The following is a 12,312-nucleotide window of genomic DNA, read 5'->3' as shown; positions in this document are numbered from 1 at the left end:
TCTACCGCCGCAATTACTACAAAGTACGTTGCGACTACGACGGTGAAAACAACGCCAAGCCCGCCATCAACCTCGACAACTCCGACGCCATGCGAAAAAGTTGAAGGCATGTCCGACCCACTGCTTGTGCCCTCCGATCGCATACACACGACGTCAAGTGACTCGCCCGTAGACGATCTACGGCCCGAGTCTCTCACCCCTTGGTTTTCAACTCCCGAAGTAGGCGTGCTTCCCTACATAATCATAAGACTCGCGGAAGACAACGAGCCCACCGCCGTAGACGAAATAGTTTTCCCTATTCTAGAAAACGTTGACCGCGTAGAAATCTACGTCAGCGAAGCCAGCAATGAGTCCCCTAGGCTTTTAACCGTTGTCAGTGATTTGCCTACATCGAATGCTTCAATTCCAATTGAACCCGGAACTGAAGCGGCATTCGTGTATATCATACTCGTACCCGAGGATGACACGCAACCCATCACCGTTAAAGTTGGCATCTTCGCTTGCTTGAAGGAACTAACTACGGTGACGTCAGCTGCCACCACCACTGCCGGTCCAACTACCGGAAGCACAAAAACAACCGAGTACGTCACGAGCTCGACCGCTACTTCTAAAACGACAACAGTCGCTCCTTCCACATCAACAACGCCTACACCGTGTACCAAAGAAGAAGGAATGTCCAATCCATTACTTATACCTACGGACCGCGTAACGACCACGTCTAGCGACTCTCCTATAGATAATCTACGTCCTGGTTCTCCCGCTTCATGGAAGTCGACGCCTCAGCAGGATGTCCTACCGAATATCACCATCGCTCTAACCGATGACGGTAGCTCAACGGAACTGGAATCAATCACGCTTCTCGTTGCGGACAACGTTAAGACTGCCGAAGTCTATATTCTTTCTGCAGATGGTGAAACGTTTGTACTCGCTGTGACGAGTAGCGCGCTACCCGTAACCGACGCACCGATTCCTCTTGAGCCCGGCACAGAAACGTCAAGTGTTTCCATTGTTCTTACACCTATCGACGTTTCAGAGCCCATCGCTGTAAGACTGAGAGTACTGGCCTGCTTGAAGGAAATCACTCCTACGACCGGCGTACCCGCTACAACCACGACTACTAAGTCAGTAACAACATCAACAGGCATATCTACAACGCCAACGCCTTGTAAAGATGAAGAAGGCATGTCCGATCCATCTCTCATACCGACGAGATGGATTCAAACAACTTTGAGCCGATCTGCGTTAGATGGCTTGCGTCCCGACTCGTCTTCACCTTGGCAATCGAGCCCTGAAGTCGGTGTTTTACCTAGTATCACGATTAGACTGACTGAGACTGGCGAAAAAACAGACGTGACAGAATTAAATCTCGAGCTAGACAATGTTGAGAGTGTCGATATCAATGTTGCCGAAACTTTGAATGAACCGAGCAGACTCGTCGTTTCCGATTTTAAAACGCTTACAGGAAGCAACCCTATTCCTCTTGAAAATAGGATAAAAGCCGCGGTTATCGAAGTTGTCCTCACGCCCGTAGATCCCACAAGACCTGTCTCGGTTCGAGTGAAACTTCACGCGTGTTTGGTACAAGTTTCATCGACTCCTGCGGCGTCGACTACTTCTACCGCCGCAATTACTACAAAGTACGTTGAGACTACGACGGTGAAAACAACGCCAAGCCCGCCATCAACCTCGACAACTCCGACGCCATGCGAAAAAGTTGAAGGCATGTCCGACCCACTGCTTGTGCCCTCCGATCGCATACGCACGACGTCTAGCGACTCGCCCGTAGACGATCTACGGCCCGAGTCTCTCACTCCTTGGATTTCAACTCCCGAAGTAGGCGTGCTCCCCAACATAACCATAAGACTCGCGGAAGACAACGAGCCCACCGCCGTAGACGAAATAGTCTTCCCTATTCTAGAAAACGTTGACCGCGTGGAAGTCTACGTCAGCGAAGCTAGCAATGAGTCGGCTAGGCCTTTAACCGTCGTCGACGATTTGCCTACATCGAATGCTTCAATTCCAATTGAACCCGGAACTGAAGCGGCGATCGTGTATATCATACTCGTACCCGAGGATGACACGCAACCCATCACCGTTAAAGTTGGCATCTTCGCTTGCTTGAAGAAACTAACTACGGTGACGTCAGCTGCCACCACCACTGCCGGTCCAACTACCGGAAGCACAAAAACAACCGAGTACGTCACGAGCTCGACCGCTACTTCTAAAACGACAACAGTCGCTCCTTCCACATCAACAACGCCTACACCGTGTACCAAAGAAGAAGGAATGTCCAATCCATTACTTATACCTACGGACCGCGTAACGACCACGTCTAGCGACTCTCCTATAGATAATCTACGTCCTGGTTCTCCCGCTTCATGGAAGTCGACGCCTCAGCAGGATGTCCTACCGAATATCACCATCGCTCTAACCGATGACGGTAGCTCAACGGAACTGGAATCAATCACGCTTCTCGTTGCGGACAACGTTAAGACTGCCGAAGTCTATATTCTTTCTGCAGATGGTGAAACGTTTGTACTCGCTGTGACGAGTAGCGCGCTACCCGTAACCGACGCACCGATTCCTCTTGAGCCCGGCACAGAAACGTCAAGTGTTTCCATTGTTCTTACACCTATCGACGTTTCAGAGCCCATCGCTGTAAGACTGAGCGTACTGGCCTGCTTGAAGGAAATCACTCCTACGACCGGCGCACCCGCTACAACCACGACTACTCAGTCAGTAACAACATCAACAGGCATATCTACAACGCCAACGCCTTGTAAAGATGAAGAAGGCATGTCCGATCCATCTCTCATACCGACGAGATGGATTCAAACAACTTTGAGCCGATCTGCGTTAGATGGCTTGCGTCCCGACTCGTCTTCACCTTGGCAATCGAGCCCTGAAGTCGGTGTTTTACCTAGTATCACGATTAGACTGACTGAGACTGGCGAAAAAACAGACGTGACAGAATTAAATCTCGAGCTAGACAATGTTGAGAGTGTCGATATCAATGTTGCCGAAACTTTGAATGAACCGAGCAGACTCGTCGTTTCCGATTTTAAAACGCTTACAGGAAGCAACCCTATTCCTCTTGAAAATAGGATAAAAGCCGCGGTTATCGAAGTTGTCCTCACGCCCGTAGATCCCACAAGACCTGTCTCGGTTCGAGTGAAACTTCACGCGTGTTTGGTACAAGTTTCATCGACTCCTGCGGCGTCGACTACTTCTACCGCCGCAATTACTACAAAGTACGTTGAGACTACGACGGTGAAAACAACGCCAAGCCCGCCATCAACCTCGACAACTCCGACGCCATGCGAAAAAGTTGAAGGCATGTCCGACCCACTGCTTGTGCCCTCCGATCGCATACGCACGACGTCTAGCGACTCGCCCGTAGACGATCTACGGCCCGAGTCTCTCACTCCTTGGATTTCAACTCCCGAAGTAGGCGTGCTCCCCAACATAACCATAAGACTCGCGGAAGACAACGAGCCCACCGCCGTAGACGAAATAGTCTTCCCTATTCTAGAAAACGTTGACCGCGTGGAAGTCTACGTCAGCGAAGCTAGCAATGAGTCGGCTAGGCCTTTAACCGTCGTCGACGATTTGCCTACATCGAATGCTTCAATTCCAATTGAACCCGGAACTGAAGCGGCGATCGTGTATATCATACTCGTACCCGAGGATGACACGCAACCCATCACCGTTAAAGTTGGCATCTTCGCTTGCTTGAAGAAACTAACTACGGTGACGTCAGCTGCCACCACCACTGCCGGTCCAACTACCGGAAGCACAAAAACAACCGAGTACGTCACGAGCTCGACCGCTACTTCTAAAACGACAACAGTCGCTCCTTCCACATCAACAACGCCTACACCGTGTACCAAAGAAGAAGGAATGTCCAATCCATTACTTATACCTACGGACCGCGTAACGACCACGTCTAGCGACTCTCCTATAGATAATCTACGTCCTGGTTCTCCCGCTTCATGGAAGTCGACGCCTCAGCAGGATGTCCTACCGAATATCACCATCGCTCTAACCGATGACGGTAGCTCAACGGAACTGGAATCAATCACGCTTCTCGTTGCGGACAACGTTAAGACTGCCGAAGTCTATATTCTTTCTGCAGATGGTGAAACGTTTGTACTCGCTGTGACGAGTAGCGCGCTACCCGTAACCGACGCACCGATTCCTCTTGAGCCCGGCACAGAAACGTCAAGTGTTTCCATTGTTCTTACACCTATCGACGTTTCAGAGCCCATCGCTGTAAGACTGAGCGTACTGGTCTGCTTGAAGGAAATCACTCCTACGACCGGCGTACCCGCTACAACCACGACTACTAAGTCAGTAACAACATCAACAGGCATATCTACAACGCCAACGCCTTGTAAAGATGAAGAAGGCATGTCCGATCCATCTCTCATACCGACGAGATGGATTCAAACAACTTTGAGCCGATCTGCGTTAGATGGCTTGCGTCCCGACTCGTCTTCACCTTGGCAATCGAGCCCTGAAGTCGGTGTTTTACCTAGTATCACGATTAGACTGACTGAGACTGGCGAAAAAACAGACGTGACAGAATTAAATCTCGAGCTAGACAATGTTGAGAGTGTCGATATCAATGTTGCCGAAACTTTGAATGAACCGAGCAGACTCGTCGTTTCCGATTTTAAAACGCTTACAGGAAGCAACCCTATTCCTCTTGAAAATAGGATAAAAGCCGCGGTTATCGAAGTTGTCCTCACGCCCGTAGATCCCACAAGACCTGTCTCGGTTCGAGTGAAACTTCACGCGTGTTTGGTACAAGTTTCATCGACTCCTGCGGCGTCGACTACTTCTACCGCCGCAATTACTACAAAGTACGTTGAGACTACGACGGTGAAAACAACGCCAAGCCCGCCATCAACCTCGACAACTCCGACGCCATGCGAAAAAGTTGAAGGCATGTCCGACCCACTGCTTGTGCCCTCCGATCGCATACGCACGACGTCTAGCGACTCGCCCGTAGACGATCTACGGCCCGAGTCTCTCACTCCTTGGATTTCAACTCCCGAAGTAGGCGTGCTCCCCAACATAACCATAAGACTCGCGGAAGACAACGAGCCCACCGCCGTAGACGAAGTAGTCTTCCCTATTCTAGAAAACGTTGACCGCGTGGATGTCTACGTCAGCGAAGCTAGCAATGAGTCGGCTAGGCCTTTAACCGTCGTCGACGATTTGCCTACATCGAATGCTTCAATTCCAATTGAACCCGGAACTGAAGCGGCGATCGTGTATATCATACTCGTACCCGAGGATGACACGCAACCCATCACCGTTAAAGTTGGCATCTTCGCTTGCTTGAAGAAACTAACTACGGTGACGTCAGCTGCCACCACCACTGCCGGTCCAACTACCGGAAGCACAAAAACAACTGAGTACGTCACGAGCTCGACCGCTACTTCTAAAATGACAACAGTCGCTCCTTCCACATCAACAACGCCTACACCGTGTACCAAAGAAGAAGGAATGTCCAATCCATTACTTATACCTACGGACCGCGTAACGACCACGTCTAGCGACTCTCCTATAGATAATCTACGTCCTGGTTCTCCCGCTTCATGGAAGTCGACGCCTCAGCAGGATGTCCTACCGAATATCACCATCGCTCTAACCGATGACGGTAGCTCAACGGAACTGGAATCAATCACCCTAATCGTTTCAGACAATATTGATTCTGTTGAAATGTTTATACTCAATGTTGCCGATCAATCATACTCTCTTGTTGCTTCACTCGATCAGTTACCTGAAACAAACGCCACACTACCTGTAGACCCGAGAACCGAAACGTCTAGCATTTCCCTTCTTTTCACTCCTACAGATAAGTTACAGCCCATTTCTGTAAAGCTCAGTATTTTTGCCTGCCTCAAAGAGATACCGCCAACAACATTGTCCCCAACAACTGTAGGAACCTCCACAATTTCATCATTTGCTGCCAGTTCTACCACAATACACACCACCATTTGGACTTCTCCGTCTTTTAATGGTTCCACATCTTCAATTCCACTTTCAACAGCTGCGCCCGCATGCATTATTCGAGATGGTTAGTTTGCCAGAAAAAGTTTCATCTTGATCTGATGTTGTGATGTTAATTTTGTCTCGAAGCACTGTTTCAAATTTTGTTTCACACTACTTTATCTCATCATCATTAGCTTCTTTTAGTATCGCACATTTCATTAATTCGGCCTTCCTTTTCTTTTACAGGTCTTATAGCTAATGCAATTTTAAGCCAAGACATTACAGCTGATGAAGGTGATGCTACAATGCTAAGAATGGATACATCGAATGTATGGACCTCCAACTCTAAAGACTCTGTCCGCACAATTATAATTTCATTAGGAAATGATGCGGTCCATATTGAAAAATTACAAGTCACCCAAGCTGACAATATTGACTCGATTGATATTGCTGGACAAAACAGCCTTCCAAAATTAATGGTATGCTATTTCTAACTTCCCAGGCATGGTTTATTGCTAAAAATTTCCTTTCTACATAGCTTGAACACTTGGTTTTGTTTTTATATTCCCACAAATTTGACCTAGCTCTGATTAGAATAGACTTTATTTGGCCGTTTAGTTCGCGTCTTTTCACTAACATGGTAACAAACTGTAATTTGAGCAAATTCTTTTGCAAGGCTATAACACTGTATAGCAGCAATCAAATGCAAAGCTAGTTTACAGGAACTGGATGTTTAAATTTTACTTGTAAATGATTAGAATTGACAAAATACTAGATGAAACAATGCAGCAAACCCATTTCTCATTAAATAGATAGCATTATGCTCTCCTTATTTTTAAGCAATAGATGTTTACATATCATATCAATGCTAACATACCAGTTACAGATAACTTTCAAAAGCATAGTTCCTACCGGTACTTTCAAGTATTATCTCTCATAATTGATAGTAAATTATGTACAATACCTAAATTTATTGCATAGTCAAAAGTGTTGGTGGTCAAGTCAAAAAAACATTTACAGAATGTTCAACGTTAGTTTCCATTTGTAGATGAATGGAACAACTAATGGTTCCCTTCCTCTGAAGAGCGATTTTCAAGATAGGATCATTGTTGAGGTCTATCCCTTAAACCCAGACTTGGCTGTTTCTATGAAACTTGCTGTATTGGGATGCTTTGAGATGAGCAATTTGACTACACCATTAACCTCCACAACCACCTCACCTTCAGGTAATAACAGTTCAGTAGAGGAATATTGCAAAAGCTTGTTTGATGTGAAACTAGCAGATCATTGTAGCTAACACAATCTACTGAGTTCTACAGAAAGTTACAATGATGTTCTTTTTCAGCTCCATCCTAGTCCCAAATAAGATTTCTAATCAATGAAAACGTCATACAATGCGTGCACAAATCACATACCTTTTCTCAAATATTACTTCATTATCATAAACCTTCATTAAATAGGGTATGAAACAAGCGCAAGATATATGTGCTTGCAACAAATTAATCAATTTACCATCATAAATCGCTTTAAAAATTTCATACGTTAGGTTTGTAGCTTTATTTCAAAGCTTCCCTTCCGAGAAAAATATCACCAGCTTTTTTGCAATGTTTTGGAGTACTCTGTTATTCACTTAGGATAACACTTAGTTTGTTTCTATGGTTTATTGCATGCAATAATTCAATGATTATATCAATGGTTTTTTCATTCAATAATTATTTTGCGTTCAGATATTGTAGACGTCATCATTTGCCTTCAAAAGTCACGTGTTATTCTTCATTTTGCTATAACTAACATCTTGTTCAAAGTGCAACTTCTTTTAGCTCCTATCTATTTTTTGTTCATGTATGTTTTTGTTTTAAAGCAACTTCGGACTATTTTAGAATTCTGTCGAGTGTCCGTTTCACAGTTTGGCATGCCATCTGACACTGTGGATGATGCGGTTGTTGGGTACATCGATAATGACGATATTCAAGGATTTAATGACTCAACAGATGCAGCTGTGCATGGCGAGGATATGGTAGACCTAGATGTTGTCGTGACATCCTTTTTCGATTGTAAAAAATGGTATGTCTCAATGTGCACTGTATGTAAATCCATGTTCTACCTTGTGCCTTATGTACTACTGCAGATGACTGGTATTAACTTACTATTACAGAATATCAACTTACAAAATATTCTTATAAGATGCAAGGATAGGTCATATATCACACGCGTATAACCAGTTTAGACATAGGCTTTGCAGTTTTAAAAAGTTCCAATCATTCCATCATTAGCACAAAAATTTTGTATTAATACCGCATAGCTGCACGACATGTTGTGTGTGTTTACTTTATAGCTCTTGCACTGCATCAGGATTTACATGCTCACCATACAATCCATGCGATGAGTGCAGCTGGTCAACATGGAGTAGCTGCAGTAAAACCTGTGGAACCGGAACTCAAGTCAGAAACAAGTTGAGCTCTGGCCGCAAGTGTATCGAAACCACAGAAACAGAAACTCAACGTTGTAATGTTGAAGATTGTCCAGGTAAATTAATTGGTAAAAGTTACACAATGACATGAAGGACCAGGAATTGACATTTCATTTAAAAATATAATGTTTACTGATATGACTAAAGTGCTCATGTACATATCTTTTTTATGATATTTTTGTTTTTAGCATATTTTATTGCAGTACACCTATGGTCGCATACATTTGAGATAAGCTTAAAATAATGTTATATTCCAAGGTAAAAATGTATTGATGTAAACGTAGTGTTTCAAATAGCAAATCTTGTCCATCTTCGAATTTTGCTTCAAAAAAGCAATTTTATCGCATCAAGATGAACTAGAATGGTTGTGCAAGATAGCAATGTGTTTTATAGAAGCTGCGATTCTAAAAACTGAATTAATGTTTTCATTTCGTTTAACATAAAATCAATGAGCTCTTCATAAAAGCTTAATTATTAATTAATGTAAGTCGAGTAAGTTTTCAAGCAACAATGTTTTTAGAAAAATTTTGGCAAAATATACAAGTGCTAGAATATCACCAGCTTTCTTGCTGTTTTAGAGTATTCTGTTTGTTATTTACTTCTGATAGCACCTAGACTGTTTCCATGTTTTATTGCATGCAGTAATCTAATGATTATATCAATAGTTTTTTCATTCAACTATTATTATTATTAACTATTATTATTATGGTCTTGACAAAAGAACAATCTGCTAGAGATTTACACTTGTGCCTTGTTGTTTAGCTGGCTGCGAGTGGACAGACTGGAGTAAATGGAGTGACTGCTCTGTAGAGTGTGGAGGTGGAGTACAAAATAGGACAAGGGAAGTCGAACCCACTAATGCTGGCTGTGATGGTCCATCGGTACAATCTGAGCCTTGCAATGTGCAGTCGTGTAATAGTAAGTTGCCACATGCACTGCATTTATGGGGCTCTGACAAGCCACAGCATGTGATGAGCATTAACAATGTCATTGTTCTCAACACAAAAGCTGAGAATATGCGTTTACTGTACTTTTCGAACTATTAGCTGCTACTTTTTTTGATGTTTTGAGCCATGCAGCTTATATAAGGGTGTGACTATTCTGTGGTTTTTTCTTTCACCACAATAGCTAACGGTACTGTTCCGTTAGGCACTGGGTTAAAAAGCGTCGGTTAATACAGAACAATGCCTGACGGCACTGTTCCGTTTTAACTAGCACAGTTGCTGTCGTGTTAAAAATCACCGTCCTGAGTTTTGCGGCCTATGCAAAGGTGCGGCCTATGTATTGTTTTATTATCGCTTTTTTAAAAATAAAGCAGATGCAGCTTATATAAGGGTGCGGTTTATAGTTGGAAAAGTACGGTAGTTGGGTTGATTAAGCTTCTAATTTTTCAGACATCTTTTGCAAGCAATATATGTCTATGGCAATGATTTGTTTTCATTACTTTTTAAAATAGTCGTTGTCTATTGCCGAATTATTTACCTCTAAACATTTATTTAGATGAGACTTGTACTGATGGAATGGAGTACAGTGACTGCGCCACGCAGTGTCCACAGACATGCAGAGAGCTGCGCATAGACACTGAGGAGTGTGTATGGGAAGGTTGCCAACCAGGCTGCGCTTGTCCAAGTGGAATGTACAAAGATGATAGTGGCAAGTGTGTAAAACAGTGTCCTTGTTACACCGTGAATCGCACCATGAGCATCGGGGAAATCATCTCCCTTGAGCAGTGTAGAGAATGGTGGGTATTTTGACAAATAGAATACAAGTTGAATCTTTGCCTCAGTAGCCTTTTGGCACGAGATTTCTATAAAAACTGTTAAATGCTGAACATTTGATATACTTGCACTAATTAATATTGCAGCCAATGTAAAGAGGATGGACTGGACTGCTATATTGTTGATAATGGATGTTCAGGTATGTAGTATCACATGTGTAATGTACTAATCTGTGATAGCTATAGTACATATATACTTGTACACTCATCTAAACAAACTTTCTGTTTGCAAGAATCCGTAGTATTTGCTTCAAAATGTGAAAGTAAGCACTTGTTGGCCTGAATGCAATCATATACTGATTGTATAAACATTATCCAAGCTTCTACAAGGTACAAAGCAGATTTCTAGCTTTACATACTCATGCTATGAAAACTCATAATACATAATTTGTTGTACAACATGCATTTTTATGATTTTTACAATTACCCAACTGAACAGGATTGTGCCCTTTAATAGTATTGTGTGCTAGTTAAAAATATTTCAATATATGCAATATATATTCTGTGTCTTTAGAAGTAACTTTGCAAATTACCGAGTCACTATCCCAACATTTTTTCGAGTTGATATCATTGGGGTTTCAGACTTGACAGATATGAACATGTAGCCTTGTAGGCGCGTTACTATATTATCCTGTCACCGGAAAAAATTGTTTTAACAGTCGATTGCACATATACTGAATGGACAGACTATGGAAGTTGCTCTGCTTCTTGCGGTGATGGTGTAGCCATACGATATAGGTAAGTCATTAAATGGGAAATTCATAGTTTATTGTAGTTGGTGCAGCAATCAATTCAGTAAAGCAATTGATAACAATGGTACAAATTATTAAATATCAAGTTATTAGATGAAGTACTTCAATATGAGGTATTCATCTTCTCTTTACGGTAAAAGTTGAAACAGACTACAAAATAATTCAAACGATTTACAAGATTGTTATTTGTAAGAGGTGAAAAAAATACAAGTGTTATAAATATATATCCGTTATGTTTGTAAAAATACGTATTGTCCTGTTTACTTACTCCATCTACTAGCAAGTACAGCAAGTGTTTTTATGAATGAGCAACAGTTATGAATATTTCAGCTATAGCCGCCCGAAGCAGGCGCAGCTCAGTTCGAGCTGTGCAAGTCCTGCACTGACCAATAATCTAGTTCAATATTCACAAGATGTTACCTGCAGCGACGGTCTAGCCGTTTTTAAAATCTAAAAAGATTTGACGTGGAGCTGTTGTGACAACTAATAACGAGAAAAGACAACTCTAGCTAAATAGTCACTTAAGATTGAGGTGATGTACATGTAGTTGTTCGAATCACTTTTTGCTAGCTATTTAGGTAGTTCAGTTCGGGAAACGATATGTAAATACAGGCAGACATTTTATCTTGATTAATATGTTTAAAATTGATGAGATTTTGTATATTCTTATATTCTTTGTAGGAATGCTACACAGGCTATCGGTGATGGTATCCCATGTGAGGATGATTTAGAGGAGGTGAAATTGTGTCACAATCATTGTGACCTTGAATGTACAGTAAATGGCATCATCTATCCTCATGGTGCTGTTATTGCAGATGAAAATTGTTTAATATGGTGAGATGCTGATTTTCTATGATATTTTTGCATTGTTGAATCAAAATTAACTGAATAGGTAAGCTAGGTTAACATGTTGCAGACTTTAGGACACTAAAATAAAAAACACTCATAGAGAATACTCATGCACTATTTGAAACCCCCAAATAAACTTGTTCATGTCATCTTCAGTCTGATTTAGCACTGGTGTAAAGTATCAGACTATTTTTTAGTTGTAATGCATTCTCTATAATACAACTAGAATACTCACAAAACAACTACTTGATGAGTAACTGTGTATTTGTACATCACCTTAAATTGTAATGTTCACACAACCACAGTCATACCCAAACAATATGTTAACAAAATGTCAATAAAATTCTATGGAGCATTATATTATATACGTAATAACTATAAATATTATATATATTGTATATAAAATACATATAGGTAATATAAATGTTATATATAATATTTATAGTAAATACAAATATTGC

The 12,312-nt window shown here is 42.2% G+C and overlaps 1 protein-coding gene across 1 annotated transcript in view; it reads left to right on the top strand.

Moving 5' to 3' along the window:
- The window catches only part of LOC137389529 (mucin-2-like), a 63,417-nt gene extending 51,577 nt beyond the window's left edge, over positions 1-11,840 (top strand). Inside the window, exons 41-49 of the mRNA XM_068075565.1 lie at positions 533-655; positions 2,147-6,088; positions 6,250-6,482; positions 7,052-7,229; positions 7,884-8,067; positions 8,339-8,529; positions 9,236-9,391; positions 9,974-10,214; positions 11,684-11,840. Coding sequence (XP_067931666.1) covers positions 533-655; positions 2,147-6,088; positions 6,250-6,482; positions 7,052-7,229; positions 7,884-8,067; positions 8,339-8,529; positions 9,236-9,391; positions 9,974-10,214; positions 11,684-11,840 — 5,405 coding nt within the window. The remainder of the gene's footprint in view (positions 1-532; positions 656-2,146; positions 6,089-6,249; positions 6,483-7,051; positions 7,230-7,883; positions 8,068-8,338; positions 8,530-9,235; positions 9,392-9,973; positions 10,215-11,683) is intronic.
- Positions 11,841-12,312: the final 472 nt, after the last annotated feature.

The sequence above is a fragment of the Watersipora subatra genome, chromosome 1 (genome assembly GCF_963576615.1).
Source record: "Watersipora subatra chromosome 1, tzWatSuba1.1, whole genome shotgun sequence".
Taxonomy (NCBI): domain Eukaryota; kingdom Metazoa; phylum Bryozoa; class Gymnolaemata; order Cheilostomatida; family Watersiporidae; genus Watersipora; species Watersipora subatra.
Note: the sequence above shows the minus strand (reverse complement) of the source record. Positions and strands in the feature narration are given on the sequence as shown.